This window comes from Homalodisca vitripennis, chromosome 4 (assembly GCF_021130785.1).
Source record: "Homalodisca vitripennis isolate AUS2020 chromosome 4, UT_GWSS_2.1, whole genome shotgun sequence".
Classification (NCBI taxonomy): Eukaryota; Metazoa; Arthropoda; class Insecta; order Hemiptera; family Cicadellidae; genus Homalodisca; species Homalodisca vitripennis.
Genome location: NC_060210.1, coordinates 15,516,365 through 15,537,468, shown reverse-complemented (window position 1 = coordinate 15,537,468; position 21,104 = coordinate 15,516,365). Strand labels below are relative to the sequence as shown.

At 35.1% G+C, this 21,104-nt stretch overlaps 2 protein-coding genes across 3 annotated transcripts in view; one reads left to right on the top strand and one right to left on the bottom strand.

The window, feature by feature from the left end:
• LOC124358982 overlaps positions 1-4,468 on the top strand; it is a 29,936-nt gene extending 25,468 nt beyond the window's left edge. For both annotated transcript variants that reach the window (XM_046811280.1, XM_046811279.1), the window contains exons 6-7: positions 225-488; positions 4,089-4,468. In XM_046811280.1, the coding sequence (XP_046667236.1) occupies positions 225-488; positions 4,089-4,241 (417 nt within the window). In that variant the 3' untranslated portion in view covers positions 4,242-4,468. The remainder of the gene's footprint in view (positions 1-224; positions 489-4,088) is intronic.
• A 1,600-nt stretch (positions 4,469-6,068) lies between these two features.
• On the bottom strand, positions 6,069-20,633 carry LOC124358981 (zinc transporter ZIP1-like). The gene is made up of 6 exons (XM_046811277.1): positions 20,578-20,633; positions 14,361-14,420; positions 13,123-13,260; positions 12,102-12,314; positions 10,632-10,803; positions 6,069-6,393 (listed from the first exon to the last, which is right to left on the bottom strand). Exons 4-6 carry the CDS (start codon positions 12,303-12,305, stop codon positions 6,317-6,319), a joined length of 453 nt encoding a protein of 150 aa, XP_046667233.1. The 5' UTR covers positions 12,306-12,314; positions 13,123-13,260; positions 14,361-14,420; positions 20,578-20,633; the 3' UTR covers positions 6,069-6,316.
• Between the last annotated feature and the right edge of the window lie 471 nt (positions 20,634-21,104).

Below are 21,104 nucleotides of genomic sequence, written 5' to 3'. Positions count from 1 at the left end.
AGGTTAATTATCTCATATGCCAGATGAACACTGAGTAACTTAATTATTAAGCTCTGGTTGAAGAGGAAAAATTTCACTGCTTCTAAGCTACTTCTAGTCAAACTGGGCAATAAACTTAGTGTAGTTTGTAGTTCGTATTCGTAAGGCATCTTGGAAAAGTTTAAATTTTATATTGTAAGTCACAAATTTCTAGGTTGAAAGGTTAACGAACGTGCTTTGTACAGGTGGAAGCGGAGGACAATGAGAGGTCAGCGACAGTGAAGGCAGCTGAAGAAGTGCCTCCGCCGCTTCCGCTGGAGGCAGAGGCGGAGCAAGCGGCAGTGGCAAATACAGAGGCAGAGGTGGTGGAGAACAGTCAGGAGGTGGAGGAGGGGATAGAGCCTGGAGTCGATGTTGAAGGACCAGACATGGATGGGGCTGTTGTTGAGATGGACATGGGTGAGGAGAACATCTGCATGGTGGACGAGAATGGCATCGTTCTGCAGAAGGTCAGTAATTGATAGGTTTTGGAACATTACTAAATATCCTTTCTTCAGATGTTTCTTTAGTATACAGTTCATAAAATCTTAATTGGAGTTTCGGTACAAACTACCATAAATTGTTTTTATTGATTTCATTTTCAAATCTTAATTATTTTTTATGGTAGTTATTCACCACATATTTAGCTCAGGTATTACCTATTGATATGATTGACTCTAAAGTTTTAGTATAAGGCTTCTTCATCCAAAATTAAAAATATATTTTAACCCTTTGAGTGCCACGGGTACTTTCCGAAGGCATATGCATAAAGTGCCACGCTGTTTTTTTTCGCATATTTGTAAGCTTTTGGGAAAAAAGCTGTTGTAAAATAACTACCAAACAGATTTCCATCATTTTGTTGTTGTTTTTTTTCTTATTAAATGCAGAATATGATACATATCGTTACAAATAAAATTTAATTTTAAAAAATTAAAAAATTTCAGTATTTATAAAAAAAGTTTTTTACTTTTGTATAAAAAGTGAAGTTTCGACCTAATTTGTGTGTATGCGGTATTTTTAAAGATTTTTTTTTCTTTATACCATGATAAAGGCCATATGATTATAAATAAAACCCATGTGTAATATCTTATTATAGAATTTTAAAAACATGGCATTATATGTATTAACAAAATGCTGCCCGGTACCGACATTTTATAAACTGTACTTCATTTGTCAGAGTTTAGAAATTACTTAGTAATGATGTAGGTTTCCCAATAAATCTAATAAAACATTAATACAACACAAATAATTATGATTAGTAAATTTAGAAACTAATACTTGCTAACATATTTACATAAAAGTTTACATTTACTAAATAATAACCCTAATAATATTTACACTGAAAATTCACGTTTTTTGCTTGAACACAACTCAAATCATACATTACTTTTGTAAAGAAATACAGTAAAATACTACATAAGTTACTATTTTATTTTGTATTAACTCAAATGCTTGGTTATCGGCACATAAACAACAAGAAAGGCCGTTACGCAACACGGTACTCGTCCGCTACGTCGCGTGACTGTAAGACAGAATCATCGTACAGGTACTTATCACAGCCCACTATTTTTGGACGAGTTTTCCTTATCAGAGATCAAAATAAACTTCATTATACGTTCCTTCTTCCATAATGAATAGAAAAATACTCGATGAGTCATACTTCTTATCTCCAAATCGTCTCCAAATAGACACACGAATGACCTGACATTTCCGAATAATGAAACGTTGTTCTTATAGTTTTTGATTTAATTGATTGTCGTAATAACTTGTACATTCCAAAATAGGTTAAATAAAGTCAGTTGTTTTTAACAATGTAATTTATTTTGTCCCCGATAAGGAAAACTCGTCCAAAAATAGTGGCTTCTTGATAAGTACCCAAACAACATAAGTTTCACAGATAAAATAGTAGAGAAACAACATAAAACTCGTATTTATTGATAGTTTGGAACCTATTGAATACAGCCGTCTGATTATTTGGCCCAAATAATCTTGTACTATATAAAATACTATCGAAATACGAAACGTCAAAATTGGCGACGCTGGCACTTTATGCACTTTTCGTAGCGTCAAAATTAGCGACGCTGTGGCACTCAAAGGGTTAAAATAAAATTATTTTATTTTGTTTTCAAAATAAAGGAATCCTAAAAATATTTTACTATATTTAAAAACAATTATATAATTTTAGCATTTTTAAATTTTAATTAATTGAATTAAAACCAATGCTACAATTATAAATAACATCTTTTGATTTTAAATTGTGTTGTGGGTTTTTTTTTATATTGTTACTAACTTTACAACAAGGGAGTTTTTACAACCCCTCCTATTGCGGACTACAGCCTACCGTCATTGACACTCTCAGTTATTTGTTCGTTATATGGAATATCTTTTCAAGGTTAAGTTTTAAAATATGGTTAAAAATAACTATACAACTAAAAATTATGTATTACATTAATGTTATTTCCTAACTGTTTACGCAATGTAAAATAGTAACATTTTTTATAATTAAACTAGGCCTATAACACCCACAGAACCACAACACTTGTGACACTGTTTTGTATTCTACACATAACGCACTTGAAGCAGGAATTTCTTCTGCCTACGCTGGAGCGCAGAAGGAGAATGTTTGATATTATTTTCCTGCACAAGCTTATCAACGGGGGGATCGATTCACCAGAGCTTCTGAGTAGGATATCCCTCTTGGTGCCTGCTGGAACCAGATCCAGAAATATGTTTTCAACCTGCCACCACTCAAACAATTACAGCTATCACGGTCCTATTGCTCGACTTCATAGGCGTGGAAACAGCATTCCTTCCGATGGTGATATGTTTTATGACAGCATCGCACACCTTAAAAAGAGACTGCAACAGTAATGAGTGATAGAGTTTTTTTCCCCTTAATATCAATTGGAGATGATGTTTGTGATTTTTCACTATTGTAACATTATTTCACAAATCTTAATACTTATTTATTATTCCACTGCATAATCACTACTTTCTGTAATTTAATTAGTTGTTATTTATTTTGTTGATGTTATATTTAAGTTGCATGAAAATGTTGTGAAATTATTGTATATTGGCGGATGCCATTGAAATAATAATAAATAAATAAATAAATAACGTAGCTATGGTAGGAAGGGTTGATTCAACTGAGTTTTGAGTTTAGCTCCAGTTCATCATCCTTTTCATTGCAGCGTTTGGTATCTGACACTGTCTCAGATTTGATTCCTGGAATCTGGAGTCCTGTTCGTCTGAAGAGATCCAAAGAAAATCGATGACGAAAAAGCTCAAATTGTTTTACCCATTCTGTAAGGTAGATCTAATCAAACAGAATAAAGGAGGACAGTAAATAAAGTACTACGGTCACAGACAAGATTTAAACATATATCTTTAAACTCAAACCCAAAGTTTGACACATTAGACAGTTTGGCGACAGGATTACCTCCTCCCAAAATATCTAGCGCCTATGAATTTCGTTTTAGCACCTAACATGTTATTTTCTTTGATTTATGGGAGTTTGTATCCCATAAAAGCATTAATAACATGAAACAAAGTGTAGAAGGGAATTTATTTGTTAAACAAAGTGACAGCAATGATTGACTTAGACTGGTGTTGGAGTCATTTTCATTCTAAATTGTACAGGATGTGTATTTTTGGGGACTCGTGGAATGTGAAGCACTAGTGAGACAAATACGCATGGTGGGATAGGAGGGAGAGGTAACTGAGTAAACAGTACGCCACAGTAGATGACACATATTGGTGCAGGTAGAAAATAAAAAATCATATGTGTAGAGTTCAAAACAGAAATATAATTTTATATGTATACACAATCCATTGATAAGAATAGCAAATGAACATTGCATTATGTCGTACGTATATAAGATACCATTTTCTAATTGTGGAATTTGTATCTAGATTGCTAAATCAATTTTTGTCTTCCTGTTGTGACTTAAGAACAGTAATGTTAAGATTTAATTTAATCTGAGTGGATGGATAAAAAAAATTATCATTTACTTGTTCATCGTAGTCTATGCTAATTCTAAAAAATAACAGTTACGTCTGGTGCTTCACAGGTACAACAATCTGAAGACGGGCAGTTCTACGTGGTGGAGGGTGACATCGACGGAGCCAAACAGATGTTGTCCGTGGCCGAGGACGGGTCTGTGCAGATGGTTCAAGTCATGTGGGACGACATTGTGGCTGGCGACGATAACATGCAATTTTAGTCTTTGACTTAGTCAACCAATTAGGTTTAAGAATTTCTTGAGAAGATGTTTCCCGAACTGACTGCTTTAATTGAAGTTTTTCCTGTAGCATTAAGTATTGTAAATATGTTTTTTGTATATACTATGTGTATATTACTTTTCAAATAAGAATATTGTGTAAATCTATCATACGTATAGATCGGATTGAATATAAGTCTATTTTGATTACATTTTTTCTTTATATGAAATGTGCAACTTTATTCAAAAATCATCACCTAAGATTCAGAGTAAGACACTTTTATCACAAAAAATTTCAACCTTTGCAATAAATCGATGCTTCACAATAGTTAAAGTTTAAAAAAATGTATTCTGTATTGAGCAGGGTGGTCACCCAACTAGGAATAAGCTGGGAATTTTACGCAATAGGGAAAAACCTAAAATCTACCTGTAAAACTGGTAAAATCTCAAGAAAGGTTTTTGTCTTTGAGAACTTAATTTTACAGCTCCTTGAATCAGGAATTGATTAATCCCATAGTATTGTATGAGACTTGATTCGTGAAACTATGAATAAAGATCGACAATGCAAGCCAAAAGACTGTGATGTCGCCGAATTGTGTACAGAGTTCGTGGAAAGGGCATGGTTATTACAGTATGTGAGATCAACGATGTGTTCGTGAGCATTACCCAACACTTCTTAATGCAAGGTTTGCTTCCACTAGTGAACTGAAGTTTATCTTGGGTTGTTCTACCCGTTAAGCCCCCCTCCAAGCAACGATCCTTCAGACGATTTTAATCGGCCGATCAATCTTGGTCAATCTTGCTCCTAACACATGATCCGATTGGTCGTCAGATTACATAGGTTAAAACAAAGAAAATGAGGTTATGATTTGATATCACGATCACATCCAAACCTCGATTGAACTAACATTGTCGCCAATGTGCAGATGACTGACTGAATTCCCCACAAACGTCAATTTTACGTCATCAGAGCGGCATTGGTTGGACAACGGCTATTTGAAATCCCATAATATCTCCAATCAACTAATCGTCTGAATTACGAGGGTGTTCTGAAAGTAAGTACCGTTTCATACTACGCTGCCGAAGAGCTGCAATCGGTGTTCCGCACATGCGCACTAGTCATCCTTTTTCACTATCGACTCACGCCATTTTAGTTGTTCTACGTTGTATTGTCAGTTTTCTCTGAACGTTTAAAATCTTTAAGACAATTCGTGATCCTGCCGATTGTGAGATTCTTTCTGTAATAAGGTTTTTGAACGTAAAGTGTGAAACCGGCTTTCGTGTAGAAATAAAATTGTATTACTTTTTTTAAAAGGTACTTACTTTCTGAACACGCCTCGTACTATCTCACACATGTGACAAAATTCTAACTGTTGAATGCAAATCGTACAACCAATTGTTTTACGTGTATGAGAAGTCTTACGCCATGTTGTTTCATAGTTCATGACTACAATCTATCGAACAATTTGTGACTCAAACCACAGTATTTCGTGTATTTATTTATTTTATAATTGTGTTATCATGATGGTGTGATTGTATTATTGAATCGTCTCAAAGCAAATACAAAATATTTAAGAGCCATTAAAATATTATTTTAACTATGCTCTTATTCCAAGAGCAACTGTGGAAAATATTGTTCGGTACTGATTTCTACTTTTTATAAAGATCAAGAATCAACTGCTCTTCAATAACTTCCGTAACAGATAATTTTGCAATACATTGTTCATTGTGTGATGTATTCGAAGCCTGTACTTCTTTATTTTTAAATAGTTAAAATTTATTTTTAGTTAGAGTATATTTGAGTCATTTAGAATGTCTTATTTGTCTTCAACAAATTAAATAAATATGTGTATACTTGCCACAATAGTAATGAAATTAAAAACTAGATCAATGTTATATAGATTTCAATCTTTTCGAACTGATACATTTATTTGACTTTATTACAAATAGCAAATGTAAATACATCAATGAAAATGTTTACTAAAACTATGGTAAAACAAATACTTTGATTGTAAGTTAGCTTCTTCAATTTACTAAGCTCTACGTCTTAAGAAGTTAAAGAGATTCTCTTCCTGACTTCACCAACTTGCTGTTGAATTTCCAGCTGCTTTTCCTTCGAAGTAATGATTGTGTGTTAAGTGTTGATTGTGTGCTCCTGAGAACATAGAAAGAAATACTGTATGCACAAAGCGTTTTTAAAACAACTTAAAAATAACCAATATTATATTATTTTAAGTAGCACCTATGGAGCAGAGACATGGATTATAGATAAACAGGCAGAAAAGAGATTGGTTACATTCGAGAATAAAATTTTGAGGAAAATTTTTGGACCTAATAGAGATGGAGATGGATGGAGAATCAGGTACAACCAAGAAATCAGAGAGATGTTTCAATCTCCAGACGTTGTAGGAGAAGCAAAGAGCAAGAGACTTCGGTGGGCAGGCCATGTGATGAGGAGGGAGGATGATAAATTGATTAAAGAGGTTTGGAAACACAATCCAGTTGGAAGAAGACTTCGAGGTAGACCCAAAAATCGCTGGAAGGACCAGGTGGAGAAGGACTTGCGGAAATTGAGAGCGGGTCAGGGGGATTGTGAAGACAGGGACAGATGGAGGCAGCTGGTTGGCAAGGCCAAATACCACCTAGGGTATCCATGGCCATGGGAGTAAGAGTAAGTAAGTAAGTAGCACCTCAGAATAGCTCAAACTTTCCACCATTTCTTGTAAATTACCGCAAGGCGTGTTTAGATAACGTCTGGTCTTGTCTACTTCAATTCCCCCTCTTTTCCTCTTTCCCCCTCTTCTCTCAGAACCTCAGTATCATTACGAGAGATATAACCAATTTTTCAATAGAATTTTTAAAACATACATTTTATCAGCAATGAAGTTTGGCCAATTTAATGTGGTAGCTAGTTGGCCTTAAATAGTATAAATGAAACCAAAATTGTGAAAGCGATTTTTTCTCAGACAAAATTATAATTTTAAAGCATAAAAATGTACACCACTTATTTAAAAAAAAAACAAAATTAATATATTATTCACTGTTAAAAATGTTTTGTGACTCATTAAGCATCATACAAATTTTTAGTATATATTGCAGCATTGACCGAAGGTCTACGATCAGTCACAGCAACACCTGGAGTGAGTGTGGCGCATCTTCGGTTGGAGACGATAGTAGTGAATGTGTTAAAACTATATAAGACTAATATTCGACGAATCCCGCTTCATAGAGCAGGACTTAGACACTTCAAAAAAAGCAGAAAAGAAACTAGTAACATTCAAAAATAAAGTTTTAAAGAAAATATTTGGACCTACTAGAGAAGGTAATATATGTAACATAAAACAATTGGAAGGTTAGGGAATTGTTCAAATCTCCAACTGTTGTTGCCGAGCTAAGGTTAAGGTGGGTAGGACTTGCGATTTAATTTGTTCCCTTAAGCTGAGAAATTGTAGTAAGTCCTAAAAGGAACTTTGCACAGTTTCCTGAGTGACATAATATTCTGGATAGGTAAGGTTGGGGGTAGGGGCCGCCTCCTATCGAGATCCATGAGGAAGTATTTTGGGCATTAATTTCAGTCATGTCGCTTTGGAAGAAAAGGAAGCCAGCTCTGTACCAGCCTCTCTAGTCAAAGCAGACAAAGAGGTGGCTCGCTCTTGTCTAGGATAGCAACAGGCCTTAACACTTGGGGAGTCCCATTGACTCCAACAGTCATCCCCCGCAGTAGACTAGAACTATCGATGTACCCTTGCACCCCAATATCTCAACATTTGCGGTTAGTGATGTGTTACTCCTGTACATCATAAAGTGATCCAGATTTAAGTGATATCAGTTTTTGCTGTACCCCGTGTAGATTCAACTAGAAGGTATAAACCAGCCAGAAGTGAATGCTCCCGGAGGACATGTGATTAGAAGAGAGGAAGGAAAATCGTTAAAAGAATCCAACAGCAAGAGGATTCAAGAAATGATGAAAAAACTAAGTAGGGAGGGACCTAAGAGAACTGGCTAGAGGGAAGAGGATGCTGTAGACCTGTCAGACTTTGTATGCCAATTTAAGTCATAAGGAGTTTGCGTATTTCTCACTGACAAATTTTACACTCACAGACATATGTTTGGAGAGATATTTTCATGTTGCCCACAGTCTTTTCTTTCTTACATAACGTTCTCCTCATCACTGTATGAGAGAGAATGTAAAAGATAGTAATGATTCTCAAAACTTGTTTTTTTTCAGCGTTTTTAGATTTTATGAAATAAAAAAGTGCAATTAAATTAAATTATTGCTCTCTTGTTTTTAAGTTCTACATTTAACCAATTATAATCTTTAAAATTCTTAACACAAGACTATAATAGTTCATGAAAAATGTGTTATAATTCCACTCAAAGTGCCCACTATTTTCTAGTTAAAATCGGTCGGTCAGTACGTGTGGCCCACTGAATTGTGAAGTTTCAACATCTGTTATTTATAATCTTACGCGTATGTCACAAGGGTGCGCAACAGAGAAAGGTGATGTGGAATGGGCCCCCCTGGGTGCTTTAGAAGCAAACGGTGATTTGATGACTAACCGCTTAGTCTTAGTCAGCAAAAGCTATGGGATTGAGGCTCCCCACCAGTGTACAGGCCTCTCTGTATGCTTGTTGCAGGGAAGGTGTCGGAGAATCTCCTCCGGCCACATCTGACAAGGGTAATTTAGGAGGCTGGCGTCCTCTCCACACAAAGGCTTCAAACGGGGGAAGTCGACCATTGGTCCCATCAAAGAAGTGGTAGGAAAATTTCAGGTGATAGCAGAGGAACCACTACTCCAGGGAACCACTACTCAAGAATGCTTTTAATTCAGCAAGATGGATTGACATGATGAAGGCCTTGGAGAAATATTTCAGGATCCCAGAGTATCTGCTCAGGGTAATCAAAATTACCAGACAGATCGGCAGCTGGTCTTTATGACATCAGATGACGAACTCAGGAGGGAGGTCACAAACGGGGATGCTCAGGGTTCCATATTGGGCCCCGACTTTTGGAACGTTCCCTACAATGACATTTTGTGTTTGCAGGTGCCTCCGGAGGCTTTCCTGGTGGGATATGCAGATGACATCGCTGCAGTCATTTTTGCTCGTAGTACAGAAGATTGCACAGTTGGTGCTGAACATGGTAATGCAACGCGTGAGTCTGTGGCTACAAGAACATGGGTTATCATTAGTGATTGAAAAGTGAAGGCGACTCTTAATGTCAATTACCGACTCCTTCCTATTCTATATATGTGAGGTTTGGGTTGACACTAAGGAAAGGAAAGTATCGTAAAGAGAATGGCTTCTGTTCAGAGAAAAGTCGCTTTGAGGGTTGCTAGTTCGTCAGAGACTGAACAGTCTCTGAGCCAGCAGTTCAGATCATTGCAAGTGTAATGCCAATTGATTTAAAGGCGCAAGAATGTAAGTATGATTTTGACAGCAAGGAAGAGTTCGGAGTTGAAAAGGTTGTGAGCATACGGAGATGAAAAGTTCGCTGGGATACTGAATCCCGCGATAGTTGGACGAAAACGTTGATCGCTAACATTACAGAGTGGATGGAGAGACAGTCTGGAGAGTGGATAGGGCGAAAAAAGTAACTCTAGATCGTAAATAACAACATATGATCATAAAATGGAAACCATATGAGAGCTTGTTAGGCCTTAGCTCAAACAAAAGGCCTATCCCGAAGTGTTGGGAACACCGTTTCCATGCTGGTCCAAGAAGAGGAGGGGGTGTGTTATTTTAGTGATTATGCTTTCAGGAAAACCCTGTTGGAGTACACCACCACCACTCGTTCGCTTGGTTACGGTAAGGCGAAGCGTTCGTGCAGTAATGCATTTTTCACACCCCCTGCGAAAAAGACGGACTGAGCCAAGGCACAGGTCCGTCGATTGGTAACGAACCTCACAGACAGTTCGCTACCCCTCGACGGGTACATTCTTTTTCCATCTCCGTAACATAGTCGTGTGAAATGCTCCATATACCTACATGGTTCTCTGAGTCAGGATGGGGCCATTGTCTTGAGCTGCTACGTGTTGTAGACCTTACCCAGGCGTATCTGGAAAGTGCGTAAATCTCTCGGCCAAACAAGAAACTAAAGCGATACTGTATTGGGCAGCACATACCACGGTTAACATTTTGGTATAAAATAATAGTGCAATAAGTGAGGCCAAACGTCAAAATATTTCACAAGTCTTTGTGTTGAGAGTTCAGATACTGTTACTTTTCAATCTGAGTAAGAGTGAAGTATGTGGTTAATGAGCCGTTAGGCTGAGATTCGGAAATGAATTGGCCAATAAGGGTAGTCTGCCGAATTGCTGGGCAATTACCTTTCATCCATTTATTCTTGTCTAGAAATCTTTACAGAAATGTGAACAGTAAGGCTGAACTCACCCATGACAATCTTCATGCCAAGCATGAATATAAAACCCGAGATCACAAAAACAGTGTTGCGAATGCCGCTTACGTGGCTGCCATTTTCTTGTGTCGTGTGGCGCTGGAGCACTTCAAAACATGTGACGTAAATAAGTGAACCACTTGCAATACCTTGCATAGTCACCGTCATCTGAAAAAACCTTTTTTTCTTAACGTAAAAATGGTTTTTGTGTGAACAATATTTTTTTAATAGTCTTGTCTGTTTGACAACAATTTTTTAAAACTTAATCTTACATTAGAAGTGATTAAGTGTCCAATACTTCATGAACACAGATTATTCTTCACTTTGGTATAAATTAAATTTATGAAAATTGGATTAAATTTTAAAAAAAATGCAAACCTTTTTATTGAAGGCTTTCGACTACAAAATCTTTTTGATCATATCTTATTGTTATGTGTTACGTGTTTACACAAACAAAATTTTATATTAACTCTGTTTCGTACATCATACAATTATTGTGATATGCAGAAGTCATTAGTTGAGTCATATCTCCTTGCATACTATCTCTAAAACACGCACTAAAATAAAAACTAATCTAAACTGAGTAAAAAACACGTCATAATACGTCTGCTTACAACAATCAACAATGGACAGTTGACTATTTGATTTTGTAGGTTTCTTTTTTAGTTATTTGGTTTTTAGTATTTGGCAGTCAAAACAATTTAAGTTCATCTGATGATTGGCTGAATGGTTGGTCCGATAATTTAATTTAATTAGTCAAAATTAAATTTAATTCAATTAATTTCTAAAGAAATATTTCCATTATATCTTGTTAGTAGCTTCATCCAAATTTAAACGACAATCTTGAACCAACAATGATAACAATTTGTGACTTTTGTTTGTCCCTTTTTGTTTACTTTAATTTTTTTAAAGGTTTTTTGTTTATATCTCTGTACAGTATTTCCTGTTACAACTGTATTTATTAATATAAAATGATTATTGGAATACAGTGTGCCATTTTTTGTTTTTTTGTTTTTTTTTGTGTGTGTGGCAATGATGAATATCTAAACAAATCCTATTACCTTATCAAAACCTCTAATGTTAAAACTAAATTTTAAAAACCCATTTTGTCATTCACATTACAATTCATGTCAAATAATATTTACAAAAGTTTTTAAAAAAGAAGGAAAGAGCTGCAGTGATGTCAGTAAGTTGCATCTCCATCTCAGAGAATTCTGCTATCGAACAGTGTCATTTGTGGTAGTTATATATTCAGTTTATTATTGAATAACCTACGGATCCATTAATTGTTTATTTCACTCGGACTCTTCAATCCCAAGGAACTTAAAAAAATCCCATTACGTTTTGAACACACCTCGTATATTGTTATAGTAATTGACATTAAATTGGCCAAAGAGTTACGATTATTTAACTGATTAATATAAATTGGGGAAGTAACAGTCGAGTGTATGTGCACAATCTCTCACCGGTGAATGGATGGTACCCTCTCTGCTGAGCAGACTCAGAGCTATGCCCATGCCTATCCCACCGGGATTCACCAGCGAGAAGATGACTGTGTACAGGATAATCATCTTGGGGTCCACACCCGACAACAGGAAGTCCAAACTGACAGAGAATGCGATCGCAAACTTGTGGGTGGCCACAGAAAGAAAAAGGAAATACACGTCCATATTACGTTCCTGAAACGTTAATATATGTTTGTGAATTTCTCAAAACGTTTGAAAGATATTAAGTTATCAACAAATGAGTGAAATATAATACATAAAAAGAAATTTAAAAATGACAACTACCATTACAAATGCTTTAAAGTAAGAATAAATCATTTTTGTGTGGAAAGTTGTCTCCTGTAATCTAAGAGCATTTTACGGGCTTCATTCCATTTTAAAGAGTATTAAGGAGTTTTGCCACAATTTAGGAAGGTTTTTAGTTTTTTAAATGAAAAGGTTTAAGTTAACCTATAAACATACATTAATGTAACTACATCGTGCTTCAAGTACGGTACTTATTTTTCGAATTCTGTTTGTAGTCTATAATAATTTTTGTTTGAAGTATGGTTTTTTAATAACTATTTAATTTATGAATGGATTGCATTATTATTTCCTAAAATTTTTATAAACAATTTAATTAATTTGTTCTCGTATTTAAACTACTAATAGTAAAACAAATAAGAAAACCTTTACAGATGTTTACGGAAATACTATATTAAAAACATTATTTTTTCATAAACATTTTTAAATCTACGTTTTTACCTCTTGATAGGAATACAGCTTTATTGTGCTATGAAGATACACTTGTGAAAGTTTCAGTCAATCTTTCTTATTTTAAATAATATATTCAAACGAAAACCAGAGGAGGGTCGGTTTTTGCGGGAATAGGGTTACAAAGTTGAGTAAAATAGATTTGTCAAAAACCCGATAAATACAGAATAAATGGTGGCGGATCCCCTTAAATTATTTTAAATGTCGGATGTCTTAATGGAAATATCACCTGGATGCCAAGAGCAAGGCCCTCAAATATGTCATGGAAAGACAATGCCAGGATAGTCAGGATTCCAGGAATGTGAATATTGTGAAAGTCGCGCTGCACAGGCTCTACCACAGCGTTGTCAGTAGATGTTGTCTGGTCCTGTAAGGTTACTAACAGTGTATTAGTGTGGAAAGCAAAATTAGGAGTTCAAGAAATAGAGGATAGAATAGATTTAAAAATAAGGAAATAAATTTATTAACATTTAAAGATTAATATACATGTAAGTTGCCCAAATACAGCTTGAATTTAAATACTGTCTCGAGGGATGTTTTTCTTCTTTCGCCAGAAGTGCGGGCCACCGAAGACCGCACTGATGGCCAGGGGCATTTTTAATCATTACAGTAATTTTCCTACATCAGATGACGTTGGACGATCGGGAAAGTCTCGATCGAAAATGCCCCTGGCTTCCCCAAAATTCAAGCTCAGATCACTTGAGCGCTCTTAAACATTAATTTTAACTTTGCTATTTTATACACATCGCGTTGTATAACAGTGGCCACTATGTAATACCAGATTACCTAATCGTTTTACTGAGTATAAATGCCTCAAGGTTTTAGTAACTAAATATTGGGAAGACGTGGTTTCACAACAGTCACAGGCATTGAGTGTTGGTAATAAATGGTAAGAGATAGTTAGTTCAGGTACGAAACTTGCTTGTGTCAGTAGTTCAATTTGTCACATTATCAAACTCTTACTACAATAAATCTACCTTGGTGTGTCGTCTTGGAATGTAAATGATATCATATTAGCAAAATCGTACTGTAATAAATATATCTTGGTGGGTCGTCTCGGAATCTAAGTGATATCAGATTATCAAACTCTTGGAATGTAAGTGATATAAGATTATGAAAACTCGTACTGTAATAAATCTACCTTGGTGTGTTACCTTGGAAGGTAAGTGATATCATATTATAACACTCGTACTATACTAGCCTAAATCTACATAGATATGTCGTCTCAAAATCTAAAACTCTTATCAAACTCTTGAAATGTAAGTGATATAATATTATGAAGACTCGTAATACAATAAATCTACCTTGGTCGTGTCACCTTGGAATGTAAGTGATATCATATTATAAAACTTGTACTATAATAAATCTATATTGGTGTACCGTCACGGAATCTAAGTGATATCCGATTATCAAACTCTTGGAGTGTAAGTGATAAAGATTATTAAACTCGTACTATAATAAATCTACCTTGGTGTGTCGCCTTGGAATGTAAGTGATAGAATCTGCCTGTGGATCTCGTCCATGCGGCTGAAAATTTATTCAAGTACATTAATGAGATTAACACGTTATGTTTCCAGTCAAACTTACATTTAGTACATCATTATAAATATTGAAAGATTAAGCTTTGTGCCACTTGGTATTCGAAGTATTAATTACACATGCTGTTTTAGAATTACGTTACACATTTTAGGAAACGATTAATCATTATAAAGCAAAGAAAGAAGATTTTGAAAGTAGTACATATATTTTATTCGTCTTTTGCAAAGTGCTACACATAAATTATACAAATAATCATGCAAAATCACTTCAAATATATGTTTAAAAAGTGGAGGCATAGATTTGTCGAAAATATCTCAACTTTTAGTTGTGATTTATATTCACTAGAAACTCAAAGTGTAATATACCACTGTGTATCAAGAATCGCCATCATCATCTGAACAAAAACATTGTGTAAACAAAATAATTTAAACTAACTTTAAAAATAACAACATATAAGTTAGTTATGACCCTTATACTACAAAATAGAAAAAGAAATATTCTCTTCTCGCCAAAGACGGAAAAGGCATGTTGTATATGTGACTGTTATAGCTGTTATCTTGAAATGTGAAACTGAAGTCATATATTAGTGTTGAAAGATAATTTTTGTAACAATTATCCTCCCCCTCCCCTCTGTTCCACGTCGTCATCAAAGCCAGATCTTCATTGCTGGAAATAGGTGGTAGTCGCTGGGTACAAGATCTTGACTTTAAGATGGATGTGGAAACACCTCCCACTTAAAAGCTTCCAGGACTTCTAGAGTCTGATTTGCTACGTACGGTACCCATCTTACACATCATTTTTGGTACCTAATTTATGTGTAACAATTTCGGGCAGCGCACCCCTTGAAATTTGAGGAACACTAAGTGAAAGTTCTGTTATTGTGAATTGGCGGTTTTTTAATCTTCTCATCGAATTTCTGGATAGTCCTCTTATATAAATTGACGTTTGTAAATAAGCCTGTGAAATGAAAAGTGGTGTAAATCAGTTTTTTTTTATTTTCAGTTTTAACCTGATATGAACTCCTTAAGGGTCATTACATTTGATGGAATAGTGAAGCAAGTCAAAACTCCATTCTTTATACTGTGTATTGGTCTTTGAAAAAAAAACAGAATATTAGTTTTGTTTGAAGGAATAGTGGTGTAAGTCTGACTTGCTTCACTGTTCCACACTGTGTTAAAAAGAACAGCTGATCATTAGATGGAAGAGTGGTGTATGTATGACTTATTCCACTGTTCCTTGTGATTCCTTCAGTTTGCTTACATAACTGGGCTTTGCAAGGTAACCATGCCTAGTACACATAGATGGCTCTCGAGGAAACAAAGGCAAATGTGTGAAGTATCATCTTCAGTTGCCAAATGCTAATGTAGTAGTTTGTAAAAAGTTTTTTTTTACAAACTTTTCAGATTTCAGATGGAAGGACTTTTAGAGCCTTACAAAAAAATTAGTCAAGGACAAGTACCTGGGTCTGATATAAGGGGTAAGCAACCATGTACATACAAAATAGACGATGAACGTTTAAAAATAGTGAGAGATCACATTTCTTCTTTCCCTTCAAACGAATCACACTACACAAGGACCCACAATCCAAATAGGAAATATCTCTCAGAGGACCTTAATATTAGACTGATGTACAACTTGTACAAAGAACACTGTGCTGCTAGCAATGCAGAACCAGTGTCAGAAGCCATTTTCCGCCGTACTTTTAATTTCGAATTTAATCTTCATTTTCATCCTTCCCGGAAAGATACCTGCACAAAATGCGACACATTCAAAGTGAAATTTGAAATGTGTGAAAACAATGAGGAGAAGCAAACTCTTCAGACTGCTCATGAGTTGCATTTACGTAAAGCGGATCTTTCCAGGCAAAAGCTTAAAGAGGCAATGGAAGAATCCAAATCAAATCCAGATGTTAATTACTATGCATTTACTTTTGATCTCCAAAAAGCATTACCTTTCCCTAGACTCACCTGTTCTGTAGCGTATTATAAACGTAATATGTATATGTAAGCCTATAACCTAGGGTGTCACGAGCTATCCACAGGAAATGGATACATGTATGTTTGGTACGAGGTAACAGCCTCACGGGGTTCTCAGGAGATAAGTTCCTGCATAGTTGAGCATTTACGTCAAAGAGTCCTTGAAAACTGTAACCATGTTGTCATGTTTAGTGACTGTTGCGGTGGGCAGAACCGCAATGTTAAAGTTGCTCTAGCTATGATGCACTTTGTACAGCAAGTAGATAATAACATTAAGATTATCGATCATAAGTTTATGACGAGTGGCCATTCTTACTTGCCCAACGATGGTGATTTTGGGGTTATAGAGAAAGCCTTCAAACGAAAGGTGATGTATACCCCTCAAGATTGGTATAGTGTTATTGCAAAATCCAAACACAAGAAACCTTACTTTGTGAAGGAAATGCAACAGAAAGACATGCTTACAAACTCAAAATCGTGAGAAATCAATCACAAGAAGAAAGGCAAATGCTGTGGGTAAACCCATATCTTGGCTCAAAATTCAATGGTTAAGGTATGTACAGGATGAACCCTTTAAAATCCTGTACAAAGAAACTCTTAATGATGATATGCCTTTTGATGATTTGGATATTACACCTGCCAAGAGAGGACGACACAAAAAAAATGTGGGCAATGTTTTAATGGAACCTCTTTATTCGAATCCTCGTGAAGTCACTGTTTCAAAGAAGAAAGACATGATGGATCTTCTTCCACACATACCACCAAATCCACCATGGGTTTTTTATGAATCTAGTGACTGCAAGTCAGTGTGATGAGAACCCAGTTATCGACAGTGAATCAGAAACAAACTCAATTTTTCTAAAATTACAAAAAAAAGTTTAACCTGATTTTAAATAATTTAATATTTAATTGTAATATTTTAAATATGTTACTAGCTACTTTGAATAATATTGTTTTAATAATAAACTTACTATTTCATGGCAACAACGTTTTATTATTCATCACCATGCGTAACTGTTGAAGGAAAAGTGGTGTAAGTCATACTTAATATTATTATTTTATTAGTATAAAACTATAATAAGTAAAAAAAAAACTACAATTGAAACTGTCCAAAAGTTAAAATGGTTATCATAGAATAAAAATATGATACAATTTTAAGATAATATTTACATTTGGATTTGTGCAACTGTTTTTAGTAAACCCTTTCATTGCTCAAAACTATGATAACTTGACATAGGCTACTTTTCCTTTCACAGGCTCAATGTAAATTGCGAAATCCTGCTATTTGACAACTTCGCAGGAAATATGATCAACTACACTTACAGAGGAGATTACTCGTTTGATAGCCTCTAATTTACACTGAAGAATGACTTCAATTATATTGCAAAAGCTGGTATAATATTAAACTTATGAATCAATGTTTTAAAATACCAACTACTTTAAAAACCAACTTCTGTCATGTTTTAGACAATAATGATAGCGAGAAGAAGGAAAACAGACAGGGCACAGTTGCAGAATTATCTTGAACTGCAATCTATTGTGAAAACAGAAAAAAAACTACCCTACATCATTTTCCATAAAAATGTTAGAGGACTATCCAAATATATTCAGGGTTAACCATCCTACTATCATCAATACTATCAATTATATCACCGAAATAATAATTGAACTTGGCCTAAGTATAAAAACCTTCTATTAAAAAAACAACTTATGGTTATTCTTTAAAAACGAAGTTTTTGTTGGGAATGTTATAAACTAGGTTGAGTGACGCAAAAGAAACAGCAAATATTGATGCAGAAGAAATCAACACATCAGCGCGTTGTAAACAAATGCCTAGTTATGATGTTTAGTTGATAAGCTCACTGCAAATACGACAACACACTGTTTGAAGGAGATTTACATTCTTATAGAATCAGACTTCTCCTACTGTCAGCAACTCGAATAACTCAAGGTCATCTATTGATTGTGTATGCACAAACATATGAGAAGACATATTATGCTTCTCAGTCACTAAGACAAGGGCCTCTGACCACATCGGGCTAACTTGTATTCTTACACTGGGGAGAAAACTTGTGTATCAAAATAAAAGTACCTTCATAAGAAAGCATCATAAGAGAAAAAGACAAAAACCTGATAACTTAAAATCAGCGCTTGCTTCATAAAACTGAGATTCCATGCATAACGCTTTTGGTTTTGAATAAGCTTACAAATGATTACGAACCATAATGACTAAGACACAAAAACATGCATAGCTAAGGACCCAAACCAGAACAAAGTATAAATATAAACTTAAGATCTGCCATGACAGAAAGTTGATGTTGATGAAAAATTATTTCCTTAGAGCACACTACAAATATAAAATAATGGACAGTGAAAGTGACAGGAGGATGATGGTTACAAAATGGAAAACATACGTCGTTTAACTTAGAAACCCCAAACGTGACACTGCCGAACGTATAGCCTGGTCAAGCAACAAGTCTTTAGCACGGATTCCTGACAAGAACGTAGCCAGTGATTCAAGGGATCCGGACACTCCAAATTTTCAATTTTTCCAATTACTTCATTAGTAAACGATTATTATTATTTAAATAATTTGGTATTACTGTCATGTAGCCTACTGCTGAACGATCATTCTCAAAAAAGAAACGAGTCAAGAAATTTTTAAAGAACAAAGTGGGGCCTAATTCTCTGTCCGTGAAAATATCAGTTGTCTGGATACCCCTCACCCAAAATGTTTTCCTGGCTATGTTCTAGGTTCCTGAAAGGAATATCTACTAGGAGCGCCATTACAACTTTCACTGAATATGTTATCGACTAACTTAAAGAAAATGATTATATATCAGCAGTCTCTTTAAATTACAGTAAAGATATCGACTGCTTAAGGAATGACCTTATTCTAAGAAAACTCTCAGCACTTTGAGTCCTATACCAATAAGTTGCATAGCTAGCTATCTTGAAGGACTCAGGTATACCGTTGATGTGCAGAAACCCATAAATGGAAAATAGTTATAGCTTCAGGTTCCGAACGGTACCAGTGAACAGATGTGCCCCAGAGGGTTCAGTACAGGGTCCATTTTTATTTGTTCTTCTATAACGAATTCACGAGTTATATCAACAGTGACAGTGTAAAAACTATCCCATATACAGATGACACAACCCTTCTTATACAAAATGGCAGCAAGGAGCCTCCATACGGACATTGACTGACACTTTAAGAAAAATTAAAAAAAAACCTAGTAACAAATCCAACTACGACCACTAAAACTGATTTTAGCAGAAGGCTTCACGCCTTCCACCAAATTCCTATCATCCAAAATATTACAATACAAAAACAATCAAAACTGTAAAGGTATAACAATGGTGATATCCAACAACACAGAGATGTGATCATACATGGACTGATCATATAACAGCTTAACCAAAAAGCTTGAATCTGGAATATACGCAGGGAGAAGAATACACTAGATAGGATGGCAACAAGCAGCAAAGACGACATACAGTGCTGTTGTTGAATCGCATGTCCGGCATGACAGCAACGTAAAAAGGTAAAAGGAACAATTGCAGACCCTAAGCCAACAGAGCTCTGCAGAGGAGCTTTTAACTCTAAAGCTTGTGATATTGTACATCAATTTTGGAGTTATCCTGACTGCAAACAAGAGCTAAGGATACGCACTCCCAAATCACCAGAAGAGTAGCCGACTACCTACTTCCTGCATACCAAACCACCCGATACAGCAGGAAATCGTCGTACACAGGATGAAAATTTTGCAACAGCTTGCTACATTACTTAAAAAAAGTTATGAGAGAATGAGTTGAAGCAAAACCTTCAAGATTGGCTCATAGAAAGAGACCCATGTAGAAAATGAAAGAATACTGTCTTGATTTTGTTAACAATTATACATTATAAAGCAAGATATTAGAAGAGACTTTATTTTCGTTTATTCTTTTTCAGTTAACTTATCAATGATATAAAATACACTATATATAAGAAATTGTCTTAGTTTGTAGGGAATGTTCTAAATTATTTAATAAGGTACATATAAAGGAGGTGATATTTATGAGATATTGATTTCATGTGCGATAAAATCTAATGATAAGAATATTATTTAGATTCTAATGTTGAATTTGTACAGAATACAAATGGTTTCCAATAATTACGCCTTAATTACCTTAATGCTTCTCTTTTGGATGTAAATAACAGAGTCCGCGTGTGGGTCTCGTCCATGAGGCTGAAAATATTAATCGTACTTTTATAATTATTTTCTATTGCTAGATATAAAGTGACAAAAAATTTTTCGGAAACGTCGTATACGAACCAGGTTATTTCTCCTCTGCTTAGCCTCAATATAGTTACGAAACCAAGCAATGGAGGATATTCTAATATTTTGTTTTCAAATACGAAGTAGTCAAAAGACCTGCCTTCGGGTGATACAATTCCTGATACTATCTTCCAATGAGTTCAATAACCTAATTGACTGAGTATGAAAACTATTAGTATATATTACTGTTCTATGTAAAGGATATTGCAAGGTATTTTCTCCAAATCTTGTTTGGCGCAAATGTACATCTCTCATAAATTTATACATCTCATATAGGTATCCTAACTCTTCTCTTTTAAGTGTTTTGTAAGCTAAGGACAGCGTATTAATCTGTAATCTTTCTTTTATTTTCATAACACCCAATTGCCTATAATAAT